Here is a 22,433-nt window from a genome sequence, read left to right as displayed (position 1 = left end):
AACATACATACGATTTTATACATGAAGAGAGTTACAGAGATAGAGTAAATGTGGAAAAACGTTAATAATTAGTAAATCTAGGTAGAGGGTGTTTGCTGTACTATCCTTTCAACACTTTGAAATTTTACATTTGCACTACCAGTGATTTCTCCTTGATCCACAGATACTTCCACCCTCTACCCTCCTGGACATCTTAGATGCACATAATTTTAATCTTATAAATTGTCTGGAAATTTCTATGACTTCATCAAGCACAGCTGCACAGAATCTTTTTTTCTCTCTCCCCAGTCATTTCTCTCTCCAACTGGTGGTTTTCAAGTACTTGGAGATTAGGGAATCTGCGTGAGGCGCTTCCAGAGCTCTCCGGTCCTATAGTTTTCCATCGTTGCTTCGTTTGATCAGGGACCAGGAAAAAGATGGTCACCATCCTATTTCTCAAAGAGTCCCCCCAAATGATTCCTAGAACACTAATTTCCAGAAAATACAGTTTGGAAGCATTTTTCCTTGAAGCCACACTGCCGATACCCCTTTCTTTCTGATCTGCGTCCTCTGCAGTCAGCCTGAGTTGTGAGGGGTGCAGGCTGGAAGAGGAGGGGCCGAGCCTGCAGGGAAGCAGGCCGGGTGGCAGGTGGTGTCTTGCAGGAAGGGGCTAGGGAAGCTGTCATTCTCACTCTCCCTCAATGAGAAAACGCCTGCATTCTAGCAAGAAGCAATCTGAGAAGGTCAACACATTTTTTTTCAACCTAAAGTACACAAACATACCTATGTCAAACAATTACTAGGAGTGACAGAGGTCTCAACCTCTCAGTTCAGAATAAAATGAGACAGAACCAAGTGAAAATTTTTACTCCCGGTGATGGCTTTTCTAGAGTACAAGGATTGTTAACTCACAATTTCCTCACACTGCAGGTCAAAAGCTCTTACTTCCAAGCTACCCAGGAAATCCTATAAAAAGCTCATATTTCTTATTTTAAATGTTGCATCAGTGAAAAAATATAGATAAACAATGTAATACATAATATGAAAATATTTTAAAGGCCAAATTACAAACAGATTCCTGTGTGCAACACTTCCACTAGGACAGTTAGTAAGAGATATGTAGAACTTTTCTGAGCTGTGGCACCAACTGTACTGTTTGATGCATGAGGAATAATTAAAATAGATGATTGTACTATGCTACAGACAAATGTTTATGGCACTACAGGCTAGGTAGTATGATTCATGCACAGTGGCTTAATTAAATAGACTACCATGTAAAACACTTTGCCTCTAGTAAGATATTGTAATTAAACCTGTATCTGTAATACCCTAGAACACAAAATAGGAATCAAGTTAGAGTAGCCTTACTGGCAGAAAGGGAACACAACTATTATGAGATAAATCAAGTAAAATAATAAAATAAGTATTGCCTAGGCTTCCTCTTTTTCTCCTTCACATAGGTCTGAAGGAAAAGTGCTCTAAAAATAAGGAGCAGGAAACAGAAACCATAGCCATTCTTTTATTTTTTTCAACAAATATTTATTAGCACTAGATTTTCCTGTAGGTGCCAGGGATTTGGTAAACGAGACAAAATCCTTGCTCTCGGGCAATTTAGTAGGATTGGCAAACAATAGAAGGTAAAAACAGTGTAACAGATAAATATGTCTTCAGATGATGTATTTTCAGGTAATAATAAGTGCCAACAAAAAATAGAAAGCAGAATCAGGGGCTAGGAAGTGAAGGGTGCGTTTTGAGATAGAGGAGTGAGAGGAGCCCTCTCCAGCGTGGGGAATGTGAGTAGAAGCCTGGATGGGGGTAAGGGGTGAGCATGGCCACGGCTTCCAGGCAGAAGAAACACCAGTGCAGAGGCCACGCGTGGAAGCCTGCGAGGCTTGCGAAGAACAGAAGGGAGATTCCCATGGCTGGAGAATGAGAGATGAGGTCCCAGGGGCCTGAGGCCAGGTGAGGTAGGGCCGTGTAAACTACGGTAAGCCTATCAGATTCTTTTCTGAGAATCATTTAAATGCCTCGAGCATAATATTGCTGGTGTCCTCACGATAATGTTAAGGAAGGAAGCACTCCGAACACGTAAGGAAAAAACGGGGAGACAACAAAAGAGGAAGGACTGGGAAAAGAAAGCAAATGGGATTTCGAAAAAGGGGCTTAGACATTAGCAGTTGGATAGTAGGTTTGGTTGCTGGGCCACCTTCCAGCATGTGTCTTGGGGTTTTCATCATTACTTACAAAGCCCTTTTACAGTAAGCATTTTAAAATCCAATATATTGAAGATTTGCAAACACTCAGAGGCCAGGGAAACACCATTTATAGACTTGCATTACTGAGAAAATGCTTGCTCTGATTAAAGCAATAGACTCAGGCGCTGAGGCACAGGCTTCCACTGGCATTCGGTTCAGACTGTGGACTAAGATAATGTCTGTAAAAAAACCCACTAGGATTATACATAAAACACAACGCAAAGCACCTCTGTTAAGCTAGGACTGAGCACTGGGGTTTACCCCAGATGCACCCATCTTTCCAAGCACCTTTGCTCTAACTGATGCATTTGGGGACAGTGCGTCAGCTAGTGCCATCCATAACATCACATTGCAGGTGATAAACCCAAGGGATATCAAATCTGCATGCTTGCCTCCCAGTTTCCACAAACAGTAATTCGTTAAGTCATAAAGAATGGCATAAGCAGAGTTTTTGATGTAATGGGATTTACAAAATAATTAGAAGTAATTCTCTCTCAAATGCACATCCCCCCTTTTCCCTCTGCTTCTAATCCCCAGTCCACCACTACACTCTCACAACGCCTGCAAAGTATCTTTCCAAAGGGAGAGCTATTTATAGCAACTCCATTCTCACAACCTTGCAGTGGCCTCCCACTGGTGATGGAGTAAATCCCTGAGTCTTGTTCATCACTGGAATCCCTGAAGGATGGCTCCAGTCTACAGGCACAGTCTTACTTATCTTTGCCACCTTGGGTCTTGGCGGTGACTCCAGTGAACTCTGCTCACTCTCCCCCATGCCCTAAGTCAAATCCCAGCTCAGCCTAATGGCCGTGTAACCTTAGCAAATTACATATCCTCCTTGTGCTTCACTCTTTTTTCCTACAAAAGGAAGATAATTATACTCATGGGCTTTTAATGAGACTAAGTAAGTAAATATATTTAAAACAACATCAGACACATTGGAAGTGCTGAATAAATGTGAGCTATTATTACTGTCATTTGTCAATGGAATTTCCTTATTATTGTTGCCTTGGACAAAAAAAGAAAATGCCCTTCCCACCTCTCTTCCTGGAAATCTCCTATTCATTCTTAAAGACCTGACACAAGTCACATCTCTTGTGGAAACCTCCCTAACACATTGACTACTTTCTAGCAGGATTCATTTCTTTGGTGCCCTAATGACAAGTCAATCATCATTCGTCAATATCATTATTTACACACCATTGGTTAATCATTAATGCATAAATTCGTTTTCCAAGTACTATATACTTCTTTAAAGACAAGTACTCTCTCTTTCTCATTTTGTAACTCCCAAATCCAAAATAAGGTCTACAGCATAGTAGAATCTCAATAAATGTTTTGTTCAATCAAATGTTTAATCAATAAATGTGTAAAGACACAAATATCTCTCAAAATTTTCCAATGTTGCTAGGAAATAATTCAAGGAAATTGAAGAATATAAGGCACCGATTTAGTAGATTTAGCTGACAAACCAGGACTACATTACATAAAACAATAAATGTGCCTCAAGTTTAGAGAAAGGTCAAGCATGTACTAAATTCACTGTTTTCTTTTTACTCTTCTCCAGTAGCCAGCTTTGTCTCATCAAGTATAAGTCCTTTTAGACTATAAACTATATATTTTAATACTTTTGCATTCACATATTAGGCACAGAAGTTCACATTTCGTGAACCTTTGTTAAAATGAAGAAAGATTTCAAAGATATGGTATAACTATAAGGGGAAAGGAAGAAAAACACAAGTATTTTTTCTAATACCCTAACTGAAAAAATATTGTTCCCTGTGCAAGCATATTCCCATGTGCAAGCATGGACAGACAGATAGGGGGTGGTGCTCACCCACAAATACATTTGCTCCTCAGAGGAGAGTGTAGGGAAGAGATGTGTGATGGGCCCAGAATGTATTCAAGACAGTCACCAATCGCTTTCTTCAGACAGCATCAGGCTGCTGATGATGGAGGAGAGCTGATGAAGGAGGGTGGACCATCGGCAAATGAAACAAGGTGGAAAAAGCTGGACACTGTGTGGCAAGTGCCAGTCAAGAAAAAACAAGTCACATAATCCAGGTCGGATTACATTATGCCTCAGAAGTTTTCACCCTCGATTTGGTGTTGGGGATAAATAATAGGGTGAGCTAAGAACTCTGGCATTAATCTCTCTACCGCCCATTTAGCAATGCTGAACATTCCACTGACACTTTGCAAAGTCTGACATGTTTTTTTATTTATATTTTCCCATACCATCTAACAATAAGTGTAATGTCCACTTCTGGGTTTGAGAATTCAAAGAAGAATTTGGAAATTTATGGTGATGGTTCAAGGTCAAAACAATGATTAATGAAATAAAAATAGTTGGAAGGAGCTAAAGCAGTTCAGAATATGTTTTATATCTGCAACATGTAGTATTGAAAAGAACATGAATTTAGCAGCATATTCCTATAGTCAAATGAAACTTTAATGAAATAACATATGTGAACATTCTAGTAAAGAACTTAAAATATAGCTGGTGTTGGCCATGTGGGTTGAATGGGAATTTTTTTTCTTGCTTACAAAAGTGCTCAATTCTATAAGTTGAGTGAATAAAAAAAGAAAACCTTGAGACCAGTTAATAATGATCTTCAGATCCATGCAGGTTCTTCTAAGTCTTAATATCCATTAAGACCAAAATACAGATTATAAATATTATATCTTATATATAAGTTGATCATGAAGAAAAATTTTCCAGTACCTGGACTTTGAAGTAGGGAGAATGTGTACTAAGTGAGGGTATAGAACAATTTTCTCCAAATTCTTAAAGATAGGGCAGATTTCCATATGTCAAAGATGGAGAAATTGTGGTCCTGCCCAAGGGTAAAGGAAGCAATGAGATAATCACCCAAATTCCTTCCAGATTTAGGATTGTGTAAATATTCTGATTAGTGACAGTTCATTGACTATCTACTTTTTCCCCCAGATATTTTCTAAATAATCTCAGAGTGGATATTTCATAAGTGTTTTTTACATCTTCTGCCATTGGCTCACACTTCACAACTTAGGTTTTCAAAACCAGAACTGCATGTTCATCTGACCAAAATATGAAATCTACAAATAACTAAAGATTAAAAAAAATTGTTCAGAGGGTTTAGAAATAAACTGTATCCTCTGAATTGTTTAGCTTCATCATGAAAATTACTTTAATTTCAATGCTGGAATCAAAACAATCCAATCTTCTTAAAAGAAGCCTACTGTCTACCGTAAAGTAATAACATGTTTTTAGAGACTTCTAAGTGCATATCTTGGAATTTCTAACTTAAATGCATGGTTTGGAAAATACCAATCGTTGATCATGAAAGGATGGTTACATTTCATCATGACAATGAGGCAAAAATAAAGTACTTATGATCTTATTTCCTCATGTAACTTTTCCATATGATGCTGGGGGGAAAAAAGCACATAATTTTTAAGATTAGTGAGAAAACCATTCAAATATATGATATGTGTGTACTTTCTAAAAAAATTTTCATTGAATGTTTCATGAAAATAAATTTGAAAAATATTAAACATATATTCACATAAAACAATAGAAATAAACACAAATATAAACATAACCAGGAGCTGAAGACAAACTGTGATAGTTTTACTACGAAACATAAGAAGGGGGGTATCTGAATTGGGAGAAGAAAAAAGGTGAAAATAAATAATGGTCATAACTAAAGTTATAAAGTATGTATGACAATTAATGTATTATTTAAACCTTTATTATATTACATTATACCAAAGTCATGTGCTTTATTTTTTGGCAGTTTTTGTTTTAACTTAACTAGAAGATCACTTTGTGTTGTTACCTCAGATATTGTTTAATTATTCCTTTTGTAACTTGCTGTAAGAAAATTTGTACAGTGCATAAGTAAAACTGGCTCTTTAATCATTTTAAAATTTGGATTTTTTTGGAAAGAAAAAAATACAATATTTATAGCTCTATGTTCCTAGCACATCAAAAATGTATTCTGAGTAAAATAAAGGTGAAATTATTATATTCAGGAACTCTATAGTAAAGAAAATATTACCAAGGTTTCATGAAGATTTACCATTACCTGAAAATTAACTTACTAAAATTAAAGGTCCTTCTGATCAAAATAATGGTTTAACATTAGCCCAAGTAGTAAAAAATATGAGTTTATTAATTAATGGTATGTGTCCCATCCTTGTTTCCCTAATGAGAACTAATTAACAACACACCTACATACCTTCTCCTACTCAGTTATACTACTTAGCAAATTATATGAAAATACACATGCGTTCAAGGGTGGGGTAAACCATTAGAGAGAGGATCTTTTTAAATCAGTACATACTTAGATATAAATCTCTTCATAAAAATGCTATCATTGGCAGATTTTGAAAAACTCATCATGTGCATTTTACAAGTCTGAGATTATAATTAAATAATAAGATTGAATTCATCCAAGAATGACCACAAAGGTCTCCAATAAAGCAATGACATGAACAACAGTCCATTGTCAGAAAACAAAAACCACCATATCATTTTTAGCTAGGTAAAGTATGTGTTGGCTAAACATGCGGTGTCCATCAAAGGCAGGCTACATATTTCTAAGGGTAACTTGAATTTGCCAGTGCACTGTGCACTAGATTAGGCAGACAGACATTTCAGAGAAATAGAAAGCAGAATCCAAGTAAATAATAATTTTCAAAACTAAATATTCTCAGTTTATAACGTTGGTTGGCAATCTAGTATGCAATCACAAAATCACTGTGTTAGAATTTCGTTTAAGAGGTCCTAGCTCCCTTCATTGCTATGGTTCCTCTTAAATAAAAACTATTGGGATACAGATACCCAATTTTGAAGGGTAGCTTCAACTGAAAGAAAACATTTCCTTTTAAAGAAATCTGAAACAGCAAAGCTTTTATAACTAAAGTTCGGTTTCTATTGTGCTTTTTCTTACATGTCATCATTTTGCAAGTTTAAGGGAGCTAACCTACTGACTATAACACATACACTAAAGGTGGCAGGTTCAGCGCAGTTTTTACAGAGGTGCTCTTGAATTTATTTACTTGGCATTTCCAAGTAAACTGGAGATTTATTTATTATCATTTATATATTTAAGTATTTATATGTTTTATTTACAAGAGGATCTTAAAGACAATAGCAATATTAATCATAAATAAAATTAATTATGTAATTTCAGAAGGGGGAACTTAGTTTTCCCTTTCCTTAGTTAATATACTGATAAAGTCAATAAAGCAAAAACCCACTAGTTTATACACTACAAACGTAGCCATGCAATAAATTAAGTTTGACTTTAGACAGTGTCTTCCGAAATAAATTAGAACTAAGATTAAAACACTTACCTTGTACCAAAAATACACTATTCAAAATATCATCAACACCCACCAACAAAGCACACAGAAAAGTCACCCAGCACCTCAACAGAGATTAAACAGAAACTGAGTATTTTTGTTTAACTCCTCCAGGTCTCAGTTCCCCTGGTATTAGCTAGGCATTTTTATAAGCAGTAATTTCAAAAGAGTCTCCACAGTTGGAGGCTGGTTTTATTTGGAAACAGCGAGTAGCACCCTAACTGAACCCGGTGCCCTACGTACGCCCCAGCGGCCCCGTCCCCACGCATTCCACGCCCGTGCTCTGCATCCCTGTTTCCTGCGTTTCTAAATCCCCGTCGCCAAGGCAAAGGCCCGCGGCAGTCCCAGGTCGCGCCTTACCAGGTGTGGGCCACCGTGAAGCGACGCCGCTGCCGGATGCTCTTATTCACCAGCAACTTTCTGAAAAAGCAGGGCGAGTTCCTGGGCGAGCTGCGCGGGGAAATCTTCGGAGACGTGGGTCTGTTTCCCGGCAGCCTCGGGAGCTCAAGTTCGAGGTGCATTTGCTCCTTGAAAGTCTTGATGCAAACCTCAGGTTCCGAAGCAGCAAGTTGCCTGGAGGAGTCTTTCGCTGTCATGTCTCAGGCGAAGGGAGCGCCAGCGTCCACCTCCCGGAACGGAGCCTCCAGCATAGCAGGGGCTCGGCGCAGGGCCGGGGGCCGGCGAGCCCGCAAACTCTTTCCAGGCTGGCTGCGGAGGCCGGGCTGGGCGTGGGAACCCGGGGGCGGGGAGCGGCAGGCGGCTGTCACCCGGCTTCACCGGCCCGGCTGCGCCCCTGAAGCTGCGCCAGGGCGCTGCCTGTCAGCAGCCTCGTCGCGGGTGAGGCTCGTCCGCAGGCTACACGCTGACACTCACGGAATCCATTCAGTGGAGCGGATCAGCTCATGAAATAGTCATAAGGCTTTCTGATCAATCCTTGACGTGCATATTTTTTAAAAATCTTACCAAACAAGCTGCATTCACCAACGGGCAGGCAGCAAAACCCTGGTCACCTAGCCACTTGTTCTGTTCTCACAAAGAGCAGACCCGGAGCCGGTCCGCGCGCGTCTCAAGTCTTCATTGAGAATTAGCTCGTGGGGAAAGGCCCCCAACAGTAACTCCGCCCCCCGGAGGCTCATTGGCCCGGTGACTGAAACAACTGCGCTCTGTGTCCCCCAGCAGCGCTCCCCAGGCTCAGATTTCCACACGGTGAAGCTCCCGTCCTCCCCCCAGGGAAAACATTAAATCAGGGGCTGTCAAAAAGCCTAGCGAAAACAGCCCCCTAAATTCCACGGCTGAATGAAAGAGCTGATTTGCTGAAGTTTGTGTTGTTGTTTTTTCCCTCCCTTCTCCAGAAGATCCAAGACAGCATCAATATAAAAAGTGTCAGCTAACAGGAAAACATTGGATTTGGTTCAGTCCCCTGAGGGTTTTAAGCTAATCTTTATTCTAACAAATATTACCTTCATTCTTCTGTTTAAGCTCATTGTTCATGGGTTGCCCACAGCAGCCTCTCTGTTCGATACAAAGTCACTTCTGAAAACCAGAGCTTCCCAGGATGGAAATGGAGGCACTAACTCCCAGTTCAAGTGGGAGTCCAAGGTCAAGAATTATACATGTGCTTGTGTGTGTGCACGCAGGTGTACAAGTAGTGCTTGCGTGTGGATATATTTACTTGCAAGTGTGTGTGTGTGTATGTATGTGTATATTTTGTTCACAAAGGCATGGAAATGAGACATATGGGCAGGAGAGTCCAAAAAAAAGTCTCAAGTTCCAAAGTATATCAGTCACCTGAAGCCTACAGCTTCTATACTGTAAAAGGCATGCGGAAATAAAAAGAACACTATGGCGCTTGAAGTGTACGGATGTTGAGCAAAGCCTGTACAGACAATGACTGCCACCAGGGCCACTCTGATCTCACACAAAGTTGGCAAATAGGAACTAGGGCTGACCAGCAGGAGTGACAGTTAAGATTCACAGTAAGACTTCAGTGAAAAAGGGAGACGTTTGTTTTTTCCTCTCCTGCACCTTTATAAAGTCATTAATGTATGTCATATACTCTGGCTGAGTAGCTAAAGGGCTGAAAAAGAGCAGACAATATAAATCCCACACCAGCCCTTGGGGAAAGTGATTCTAACATAATAGGAAGGGTATATACTCCTAGTTTACAGGTACTACTTTGGAAAGATATCAATATTTCAATAATACATTAAAAATATATCATGAACAAATGCAAAGTCATAGAATATTACAGTTGAAATGAATCACCTTGTTCAGCTCATTTCAAAGACAAAACAACGGATCTAGAGAACTTTAGTGACTTGTTCAAAGTCATATATGTAGTTGATATTAGAGCTAAAGCAAGAAGTCAGGCTTTCTGATTCCCAGTTGAGTGCTCTTTCATTATATGATACAAAGAGGTCAAATAGTCATTTTGTGCAGTGAGGTCCCAGGACATGTTCTTTATACATTTGAAGATATTTTAATTGCCCTATTTAAGAGCAGGTTGTTAGTAATATCATGGGGGAAATATGGTTAATGCTGTCTACTATTTACTGCATTATGAAAACAAAGTTAAGACTTTTCTTCAACAATAATGTGATTTAAAGCTGGGACATGAGAACATGTGATATCCTGATGATATTCACAGTGACTTATTTGAAAAATATAAAATAGCAATTGGAAGTCACTAAGGTCTTTTTCATATTCACTCTTTAAGACTGCTAAAATACAGTAGGCATTTAAGAATTTTTCCCCCCCAAATTATGGCAAATTTCATAACCCAGATTTAGCTGTATCTAAACTGGGGTTCAAGTAAGGAAATGTTGACATAAACTTACTTAAAGCAGTAGCATAATGGTGCAATTATAATTACTTTCCAATTCTTATTGTCAATTTATGTGACATTATGTGACATTTCACATTACTCTTTTCACTCTGCCTACTATGACAGCCAATGTCCCAGTTAAAGGAATTTTGAGAACAATCTTAAGAAATAAAATTCTTAAAAATATGTAAAGTCTGTTAACTCTTCCTACTCCAGATAACATTTAGGAATACTCAAGACAATTGAAATGCAGGACTTAAAAGATAATCAGACTACTTTAAAGTCTAAATTAGTTACATCTGAGAGGAGGAAATTCATGTTTACAGGTAAATGCATGAAGATTTGTTTCTAGAATCAAAATGCCAAAGAAAAACTAGACACTTTGTTAAATATTGAAATCAAAGATGACTCTTGACAGTAGAAAACAGGAGATGGTATCTAAGAAAAAGTAAACAAGATCACAGTAAAAGCAGATACACTCCTGCTTTATTTCAGCCAAGAATATACTGTTTTGAGAGAAAGCGCCAGAAGAACAGGAGGAAAAGCCAAGAAGAAAGTAAACAGAGTTTGTGCATCCTTCTGAGTGGCTAGGAAGGCGCTAAAGAACCAAATTGAAAACCTTCCAATACACATGTAATGTTTAACTCTTGACACCTCAAAGGAAGAAATGAGTAATTCTGAGTCAGTTTATTAGTGTGCAGATAATTGCCCTTAAGAATGATTTGAGAATTTCAATTATAACTATGTTTCCACTTTTATAATGAAATTCCTGGTATCCACATCCATCTAAGCTACAAGAATTAAAATTTTATCATAATAGCCCAGCCAAAGTGGCTCAGTCGTTGAACATCAATCAAGAGGTTGCTGGTTTGATTCCAAATCAGGACACATGCCTGGGCTGTGGGCTCAATCCCCAGGAAGGGGAGAGCAGGAAGCAGCTGATTCATGTTTCTCTCTCATAGATGTTTCTGTCTCTCTCTCCCTCTCCCTCCCTCTCTCTCTAAAATCAATAAAAATGTACCTTAAAAAAAAATTATCATAATAAAATTTTATTAAAGGATCTGAGTAGAGTTATATGGTCAATAACAATCAATAAGGTACAATTTATAAGAACTATGGACAAATTGATAATTTTTTACTGAATTGAAATGGAAAGCAAATTAAGTACAACCAAACAAAATGATAAATTTACACTGTAAGTATAACATTGTTAACTTTAAGTAATAGCTGTGTAATAAAATTATTTTAAATAAAAATAGTTACATTCTTTTTCAGACTTTAAAATTTACCTGGAATAAATTTTCTCAGAACTGAGTGACCAATTTTTAACTATCATTATAAAACTAAAGTAATTTAAAGACATAAAACTGCAGATTCTGTAAATACAAGGCCGGACATTTGAGAAGATAGAGTTTATTCAGACGTTTCTTTTTAAAGAGGGATAGATTTAAGACTATCAATATCAACAGAATTAAACTATTGTTGTTTATGTCTATATTTATATCACTATCCAGTTCTCTTTTTCTAAAACAACATACCAACTGAGCACAGCCATTAGACTCTATTCGATTAAAAATAGGCAAGCTCTTCTTGTAGTCAGGCAAGGGAATAAGTTAATAATAAAATTTTATTAAAGGGTCTGAGTAGATCCTTTAAAAACAGCAGCTTCTTTGAACAGAGTATCTACTCACCATGGATAGTAACATCTCCCAATTTCTAGATTTCAATGTGAAGAAATGGAACCAGAAATGTATTCTAATACGATGAAAGAAGTTTGACATTCAACTGAATGGGAATAGTTGTCTAGCCATCTTGGGAAGGAATGATTAACTTGACCATTCTTAAGAATTAAGGGATTATGGAGAAGTAGTTTACATTTATTGCATACCTTTTTGCGCCAGATATTGTTGTAAGCATTTTAATATAAATTATTTCATTCAGTCCTCGTTGTAAACATATCAGACAAGTGCTGTTGAAGCCACTGTTGAATTCCCCATGGTACTAAACTATGATGTCCGTTAGGGCTGGACTGAGTATTGTTCATTTCTAAAATATGGAACAGAGTCTGGCACGGAGTAGATACTCAATAAATATTTGTAGACTGAATGCACATCATTTTGCCCATTTTCAGATGAGAAAATTAAGACATAAACCTGCATAGCTTTTAAGGAGCTGATACTACACCAAGCTTTTTATAACAATAGATACTTAATGAGACAGAAGAGAGAATGCATGATCCCAGGGTGGTCAGTCATGTCACTAAAAGTATATCATCACAAGCACTTGAGCCTGAAATTATCTAACATGTTATTTTTATAAGATGATGTGAATGCTACACTTTTATCCACATGATACTATTGTATTACTCATCATGGGTAGAATGGTATTCCAGAAAGATCAGCTTTAACCTGTGCCACCTAGCAATGTCACCTGAATCCTAAGGGGAAGTTGGAAAATTTGTACCTTAGATGCTTAAGCATGTTATCATATGGTTCTTAGAGATGGTCCTATTCAAGAAAAGAAAGCCTTCCAGTGACTCCTCATTACACTCAGAGTAAAAGCAAAAGTCGCCACCATGGCCTAGGAGGCCCTATTTAACTCTTCTCCATCCTCAGTACCTCTCTGGCTTCACCTCTTTCTCTCCCACTAGCTTTTTCTGCTCCAGCCTCCCTGGCCTCATTTCTGTTCATTGAATATGTCCTGAAAGTTTCTTCTTTCCCAAGATCTACGTATACATGGTTTGTCCCCCTCATCTCTTTCCAGGGTTTGCTGAAATATACTTGCTTGATGAAGTCTTCCCTAATCACCCTGTTTAAAACTACAATCTCCCTGGTTGCGCATTATTTTTCTTCAAAGTACTTGTGAATGTATGTATGTATTACTTAGTGACTGGTTTATTATCATTTATTATCTCACGAATTTAAGTTTCATGAGGGCAAGGACTTTGTTTTATTTAATCTTATAATCGCAATTCCCAGGATGGTACTTGCCATATAGTAGGGTAGATTTTTTAAGGTGTGTGTATGGGGGCAGGGTGGTAAATACCACCAAGAATTTTATAGTCCCCAACCCATGCTTTTTAAAAAAATTTCTTCCACAGCTTACCCTCCATCTTTGGCAACCATCAATCTGTTCTCTGTATCTATGAGCTTGTTTTCTTTTCAGAGTCTTCATATGAGAAATCATATGATATTTGTCTTTCTCTATCTGACTTATTTCACATAGCATGATGCTCTCAAGATCCACCCATGTTGTCACAAATGGAAAGATTTCATTCATTTTTGTGACTGAATAATATTTTATTGTATATGTGCACACCACAATTTTTTTATCCATTGATTCATCAATGAACACAAGCTGTTTCCCCGTCTTGACGATTGTAAACAATAGTACAATAAACATGGGGATGCATACATCTTTTTTAATTACCCAGGGAACTGCCATACTATTTTCCATAGTGGTTGAACCAATTGACATTCCCACCAGGGGTGCACACGTTCCCTTTTTTCCACATCCTTGCTAACACTTATCATTTCTTGTCTTTTTTATTGTAGCTATTCTATCGAGTGTGAAGTGACATTTCATTGTACTTTTAATTTGCACTTCCCTGATGATTAGTGATGCTGAGCATCTTTACATGTACCTGTTGGTCATCTGTATATTTTCTTTGGAAAAAATGTCTATTCAGATTTTCTACCCATTTAAAAAATTTTTTTGCCATTGACTTGTATGAGTTCTTTTTTTTTTTTTTAAATAGATGTTTATTGATTTCAGAGAGAGGAAAGGAGAGGGAGAGAAAGAGCTAGAAAATTGATCAGCTGCCTCCTGCATGCTCCCTACTGGGGATCGAGACCGCAACCCGGGCATGTGCCCTGACCAGGAATCGAACCCCAATCCCCTGGGTACTAAGCCAACGCTCAACCGCTGAGCCACACCCGGCTGGGCTGTATGAATTCTTTATGTATTTTATATATTAAACCTTACTAGATATATGATTTAAAAATATTGTCTCTTATTCAGTAGGTTGCCTTTTTGTTGATGGCTTCCTTTGTTGTGCAGAAGCTTTTTAGTTTGATGTGGTTTTACTTGTTTACTTTTGCTTTTGTTGCTTTTACTTTTGGTGTCAAATTTAAAGAAAAAATCATTGCGGAGATTCAAAAAATCATTGTCAAGCAGCTTACTGCCCATGTTTTCTTATAGGAGTTTTATGGTTTGGGGTCTTACATTCAAGTCTTTAATCCATATTTAGTTAATTTCCATGTATGGTATAAGAGACTGGTCCAGTTTCATTCTTTTTCATGGGCTGTTCAGTTTTTCCAACACCATTTGTTGAAGAGAAGGTCTTCTCCACTGTGTGTGTGTGTGTGTGTGTGTGTGTGTGTGTGTGTGTGTGTGTGTGTGTGTATATATATATATATACACATATATATATATATATATATAATTTTTTTATTTTTTTTTAAATATATCTTTATTGATTTCAGAGAGAGGAAGGGAGATAATGATGAGAGAGTCATCACTGATCAACTGCCTCCTGCACGCCCCCCAACAGGGGATCAAGCCCGCAACCCGGGCATGTGCCCTGACCGGGAATCGAACTGCCATCTCCTGGATCATAGGTCAATGCTCAACCACTGAGCCACGCCCAGCCGGGCTCCACTGTATATTCTTAACTCCTTTGTCATAAATTAATTGACCATACATATGGGTTTATTTTGGGGTTCTCTATTCTGTTCTACTGATCTATGTGTCCGTTTTATACCAATATCATAGTGTTCTAAATACTAAGGGGCAGTAATATTGTTTTAAATTACTGGAGTATGATGCCTCCAGCTTTGTTCTTCTTTCTCAAAATTGTTTTGGTTCTTCAGGGTTTTTAATGGTTCCATAAAATTTTAGAATTATTTGTTCTATTTCCTTTTTTGAAAAATGCAATTGGAATTTTGATAGGAATTGCATTGAATCTGCAGATTGCTTTAGTAGAATGGGCATTTTAACAGTATTCTTTCAACCCATGAGCACAAAATACCTTTCCATTTATTTGTGTCTCTTCAGTGTCTTTCCTTAATGTCTCCTGGCTTTCAATATACACAGAAGCAAAAATCCTCAACAAAATATTAGCAAAAAAAATAGTAGCAAACAGATATCCCTGATGAACACAGATGCAAAATCTGTGGTTAAATTCAACTTCTTGGTTAAATTTATCCCTAGGTATTTAATTCTTCTGATGCAATTGTAAATGGGATTGTTTTCTTTATTTTTCTTTTCTTTCTCATAATTTGTTTTTAGTGTATAGAAACACAACAAAATTTTGTGTTTTAATTTTGTATCCTGCAACTTCACTGAATTCATTTATTCTAACAAATTTTTGATGAAGTCTTTGAGGTTTTCTATATATAATATCACATCATCTGTAAATATTGACATTTTCCTGCATCTATTGAGATGATCATTTGATTTTTATTATTTATTTTGTTAATGTGGCGGGTCATGATGACTGATTGGTGTGTGTCGAATCATATTTTTGTTCCTGGAATAAATCCCACTTGTTCATGGTGTATGACCCTTTTGCTGTATTACTGATTTCTGTTTGCTACTATTTTTTTGCTAATATTTTGTTGAGGATTTTTGCATCTGTGTTCATCAGGGATATTGGCCTTAAATTTTCTTTCCTTATGGCATTCTCATCTGGGTTTGGTATCAGGGTAATGCTGGCCTCACAAAATGGATTTGGAAGAATTCCCTCCTCTTCTGTTTTATTTGAAAGAGTTCAAGAAGGATTAGTGTGGCAGGTATTTAAATAAGTATTTGATGAATGAATAAATGAATGATCTTCTAAGTGAAGAATAAGATAAAGGAGTAGGACATCAGACTAAAATGGAACAAACTATCTCTAATTAGAGCAAGAGCTAGCTGTAGCAGCATTAAGCAGTAAACCTTTCATAATTTTATATATTATTTTATGTATTTTCACTGTCTGAAGTTACATCTCCATTTTCTTTGCCAACAATACTATCTCTCATCCATTAAGGTTAAAATTCAAATGAGAACTATTCAGTGAAATCTTTCCCAACTTCCATAGGGAGAGTCAGCTGTTTGACACCATCTGTACTCCGCCAGCATGGAATTCATCTCTCAGAATGTTTTGTCATATATCACAGTACATATTTGTGTGTGTATCCTGAATTAACCTATAAGTTCTCCAAGGAATATCTCTGGAGCTTGATATTACATGCTGATTAATTAATATTTATTTATTGAAAATATTTGTAGAAAATTAATGTAGGCCCCAAATCATGCCCTCATATTAGTCCTGGATTTTTCTTACTGTCTTGAGGGCTAGTCCAGTTAATATCCTAATTGCTTGTACTTAAACTTACAAAAGATTCTTAAACGAGCTTCCTAAATCATAGCAGGTTGGCTCTGTTTGACACTTTAATTAGCATTTCTTTGTTCTTTTAAAATATTATTATTGTCATTATTATTTTTCACATCCTCAGTGCAGTAGAGAAGCACAATACCTATGTGTTGCAATCTCTACTCATTAGGCGGTGTACAAGTGGGATATACTTGCTAGGGCCTCTTCTCACAATGCTTTCTGGTTTGGGCAGGGTAATTAGGTGCTTCTTTCACAAGACACATTCAGTGAAGGCATATTGCACAGACAAAAATACTAAGGAGGTTCTTCTCTTTGTTTCCTAGGTCACTGTTAACATCAAGATATATTAGAAAGGATGATTCATACACCTAAATGTAAGAAGAGAAACCTTTCCTATGGTAGGTGTTTTAAAATCTGCATTAAAAGGGGGCACTGCAGTTCCCAAAGATAATACTAACCTGTCAGCAAATTACCGAAAAGGATGATTTCAGATGAATAGGCTATTAGGGACAAATATGTTAAAAACAAAGGCACATTTGGGAAAACCTCTTTACCTAAAATGAGCTTTTATCTTTTTATTATTTTCTACCCTGTCAGGAGTCTTCTGTGAAATAGGTAAGAAAAAATGGTATAGTATTAATCTATAGTTAAATTTTTTAATGTAAATAATGCTTTGTGTAAAATCAATTAACTATGATACTACAGAGATCATAGAAAGAGCATAGCACATATAAAATTAAATCAAATTCACTCCATTGCTCTTAAAAAGAGAATAATATTCAGGAGTTCGTTTTATGTTTAAGTGTATACTTGCAAGCTATTTTACAGGAACAGTATTTTCTTAAATTAATATTTTAATAGTATGAGTCTAAAAACAGTACAGAATAGATATGACTATAGAAAATGATTCCAAAATAACAGATCAGAGCAAGATGGACTCACTTAATTTCAAGACTTAATTGTTTACTACATATTCTGTTAATTTCTGTTCATATCAGAAATTTTTAAAAATTCAATAACAATGTAATGGATTTTTGATTTATAGTGAAAAAAATAGAATTTTATCTATCAAGACTGGCTATGAAGTTCTAGTACTAAGAAGTAACTCAAATTTAATTTCACATAAATATTTTATACCATCGAAACAGTACAATATTAGCTTATATAAAATCCAAGACTGGTGATATAAGCATGCTAAGATTTGTAGCAAAGACTTTTAAATGGAATGTATATTTTTGTAAAGCACCCTTAGTTACTTTTGTGCCTCTATTGTTTTATTTTTAAATTTATCATACAAAATTTACCTTTTGGTGCAGTTTTCTATGAAATTTAACATGTGGATTCATGTAAAAACTATCACAATTAGGATACAGAGCAGTTCTGTTTGCCCCCAAAACTGTCTTGTGCTTTACCTCTATAGTCATATTCTCCTCCCACTCCCAGTCCCTTGCGATCCTTATCTATGCTCCATTCCTATAGTTTTACCATTTTAATAATGTCATATATATGGAATCATACAGTACTTTTTGTGACCAGCTTCTTTCATTCAGCATGATTTAATTTTGGGGAGGGGGAGGGTCCTTGAGTTATACTTTATTTCTCTAGGAATACATATATATATTCTTAACACTGAACATTTACTCTTTTATTATTATTTTAGTTTTTATTTTTATTAAATTTATTGGGGTGACATTGGTTAATAAGATTACATAGGTTTCAAGGGGACATTTCTACGGTACATCATCTGTCTATTGCCTTGTGTGCCCATCGCCCAAAGTCAGATCATCTTCTGTCACCACGTATCTGACCCTCTTTACCTTTTATTACCCCCCTTCCCTCTGGTAACCACCTACTGCTGTCTGTGTCTATGAGTTTTTGTTTGTTTTTGTTTGTTCATTTGTTGCTCTCAGTTTTATATCCCATACATGTCTCACGGCCGAGCGGCATTCCGCCGTGCACATGCACCGCATCTTCTTTGTCCAGGCCTCTATCAAAGGACACTTCGGTTGCTTCCATGTCTTGGTCACTGTGAAGAATGCTGCGACAAGCATAGGGATGCATATATCTTTGCCAATAAATGTTTTCAAAATTTTGGGGTAGATACCAAAAGAGGGGTTGCTGGGTCATCTGGTAACTCAATTCTTAATTTTTTGAGGAGCCTCCAAACTGTTTTCCATAGCGGCTGCACCAGCCTAGATTCCCACCAGCAGCGAGGGAGGGTTCCTTTTCCTCCACAACCTCTCCAACACGTATCACTCATCTTGTTCACAATGACCATTCTAACAGTGTGAGGCGGTGTCTCATTGTAGTTTTGACTTGCATTTCCCTAAATGCTAGTGAAGTTGAGCATCTTTTCATGTATCTGTTGGCCATTTGTATGTCTTCTTGGAAGAGGTCTCCACTCAGGCCTTCTGCTCATTTTTTATTGAATTGTTTGTTTGTTTGTTTGTTTGCTTGGTGTCGAGTTGTATGAGTTCTTTATACATTTTGGATATTAACCCCTGTCAGAGGTGCTGTTTGCAAATATCTTCTCCCATTTGGTTTGTTGTCTTTTTGCACTGTTGGCAGTTTCTTTTGCTGTGCACAAGTTTTTTAGTTTGATATTGTCCCATTCATTTATTTTTTCTTCTTTACTTCCCTTGCCTTTGGGGAATATGAATAGGCTGAGAATTTTCCAAGTCTTTAAGTCCTGGTTACTTTTTACTTAACAATTCTTTCTTCAATTTACTTCCCTCCTCTTGCATTTTACTATAAGCAGAAAGGAGAAACCAAGTTGTGTCTTCAGCACTTTGCTTAGAAAAATCCTCAGTTAAAATTCCAAGTTTGTCACTTACAATTTTTACTTTCTATCCACATAAAAACTAGAACACAGCTTAGCCAAGCTCTGTGCTTCTTTCCACTTTATAACAAGGATGACTTTTCTTACAGTTCTTCATTTCCATCTGAGATCCCAACAGAAGTTCCTTTAATATTCATATTTCTACCAAGTCTCCTCAAGGCAATCTAGGCTTTTTCTGTCAAGTGCTTCATAACTCTTCTAGTCTCCACCCACAACTCAATTCCAAAGCCACTTTCGTATTTTTAAGTATTTATTACAGTAGCAGCCCATTTCTTGGTACCAAAATCTCTATTACTTTACTAGGGCAGCTGTAAGTAAGTACCACAGGCTATGCTATTAAACAACAGAAACTTATTGTTTTACAGTTTTAGAGGCTAGAAGTTCAAAATCAACGTGTTGGCAGAGTTGGTTCCTTCTAAGGGCTGTGAGGGAAGGATCTTTTCCTGGACTTGCTCAAGAGGGTGGGGGACAAAAAAAAAAGATAAGTTGGGGGAAAAGATAAAGTAAATAGTATTTATTAAGAGCTTACTATGTACTAGGCCCTTTGCACACATTATTATCACGTTTAAACCTCATAATACCTTTTTGAAGAATATAATCTACCCTTTACAGATGAACAAACTGAATCACAGAAAGGTAGGTTGAATTACTCAAGATCAGCCAGCTAGTAAAAATTCAAACCCAAAGCCACTGAGCTTCAAAACTCATGCTTTAATCCACTATACTCATTGCAAAGAAAAAATGAGAAGAAAACATAAGGATATGCCCTAAATATAAAGAAAGTCCACAGTACACAAACAACATATGTTATATCCTGAAACTGGAATTGCTTCTCTATAAATGCCATACTTCAGGACAATACAAAATAATTTGAATATGCAACAAAAATGATTAGTTTCACCCAGACAGCAACTAATTTCTCTAATGCATTATTTAAAAATAACTTTATCTGAATGCACCCTTTTCAGTTTTAAGTCAACTTTGGAAGGGAAGATTGGCTTAATGCCCCTTAGTGTATTCATTCATTTGCAACTCAAAATTAGAATTTATTTTAACATGTTATTAAAAGTTAGAAATTTTTCTCACATACCTCCTTTTCTTTCTGATCTAAAATATTAAATATTTAAATATCCTCCTATGATTCTATTTCTAGCCTGTATTAGCTTCTAACAGACAGCCCTGAGGCTTATGTTTTGGGACTCCTGGTTTAGAAAATTAATTCTCTTGGTTATCATTACTGTGTTTTGCTATAAAATCTATACTGATTTTGCCAATTCTTGGCTCAGATTTTAAACTGTTTCGTTTGTGTTACATTAGCTGTAACGAATAGTTCCACTTTATTTTTGGTAATTTGGAAATTTTGAAGTGGAAAAACAAATTCTTAATGATACTATATTTGTTTACCATCTTTAAATTTTTTCTCTATTTGGAGGGCAGGTCCATTTTTAGTAAGTACCACCTTAGAGTTAAGGGACCTCCACACACCAACCCCCAAAGTAAAATCTAGGGATTCTTTATATATATAATTGATTTTTTGTATGTGCCCTGATGGGAGATAGATGGAACCCATAACTTTGGTGCATGGGGAAGGCGCTCTAACCAGTTTTCTGGATTTCCAGACACATTTTGGGATTCAATTGGTACAGAATCCAGTAAAATTAGCAGGCACCACTTGCCACACACAAAAGCCAAAGAAAATTTCATCTTTATGAAAATATAAACAAATTCACAGTAAAGCATATTGATAACATAAATAAGACTCAAATAAAAAGGAAAGGAATGCCCTTCCCCCTTTGTAGCAAGTGATTTATATTCTAAAATCACAGCCTATGATTACGGCCTTAGATGCCATCAGATTATTTTTTACATCTAGGGAAATGCGCCCCTAAGGCAGAGATCCAAATTTCTGAATCGTGACAGCAACAGCTGAAGACTAAAGATAGACAGTCAAAACAGCATTTTCTGTACATTTTCAGTTGTCAAAAAAAGCAGTTACAGTATGTTATGTATGAAGTGTATTGTTTTAACCCTGGGCTGGCTCTACTGGGAAAAAGATTCATGACAGAAAATATTATTTTATGCCTTCATTACACTCACATCTTTAAAGTGGTGATGGCTCTTTTTCCTATTGTGATATTTTCAAATGTATGTTATACAGATGTGTATCATTTGATTAACAAAGCATTCTTATTTGAAATAAAATAGAAGTTACACCTGGCCTGTCTCGTGGCTGAGCATACACACCTCAGGGGCTGTTTTACCGCAGCCTGGAGAGCTCTCTCTCTCGATCTCTCCCACGTTTCCTATAGAAACCTGTTCACACATCGCTTCGAGAGGCTTCCCTAGAATTACTCATGTAAAACAGCGCCTCCTCCCTTTCTTTCCCCAACAGCATCAATCACTCTCTGATAGTGTTGTCTGTCACGCCCACCAGAATGACAGTTCCACCAGGACAAAGACCTTTAGTTTCATTTACCACACTGATTCCAGCACCTCAAACAGTGCCTAGTATACAGTAGGTGTTTAATAAGTGTCAGCTTAAATAAAGGCCTCTTAGTTAAGCTGCAAGAGCATTTATTCTTGCTCCTGGGACACACCATCTCTTCTCAGTTGCCTCAACTAGGTCCTCAAGCAAATTCACTTTTTAAAGCCACTGAGAAGAGATGCTGCAAGACATGGATGGCAAGACAGACCAAAGGCAAGGGTAAGGCCTGTCCTGAATGCACCCTTACTGGTGACCTTCCAGCCAGCCCTGCTGGGGTCCCTCTGAAAGCCTCACCGACCCGCCGGGGAACTCGCGGTTAT

The 22,433-nt window shown here is 37.0% G+C and overlaps 1 protein-coding gene across 2 annotated transcripts in view; it reads right to left on the bottom strand.

Moving 5' to 3' along the window:
- Window positions 1-22,433, bottom strand: part of PDE4B (phosphodiesterase 4B) — a 391,091-nt gene that overhangs the window by 326,123 nt on the left and 42,535 nt on the right. The window contains exon 1 of one of the 2 annotated variants that reach the window (XM_087820500.1): window positions 7,947-8,182. The exons of the other annotated variant lie outside the window; for it this stretch is intronic. Coding sequence (XP_087676626.1) covers window positions 7,947-8,182 — 236 coding nt within the window. Of the gene's footprint in view, window positions 1-7,946; window positions 8,183-22,433 lie in introns of those variants that run through there. 2 annotated transcript variants of the gene reach the window in all.

This window comes from Miniopterus natalensis, chromosome 9, assembly GCF_054644295.1.
Source record: "Miniopterus natalensis isolate mMinNat1 chromosome 9, mMinNat1.hap1, whole genome shotgun sequence".
Lineage (NCBI taxonomy): Eukaryota > Metazoa > Chordata > Mammalia > Chiroptera > Miniopteridae > Miniopterus > Miniopterus natalensis.
The sequence above is the reverse complement of the archived record's forward strand: the minus strand, read 5'-3'. Positions and strand labels throughout refer to the sequence as shown.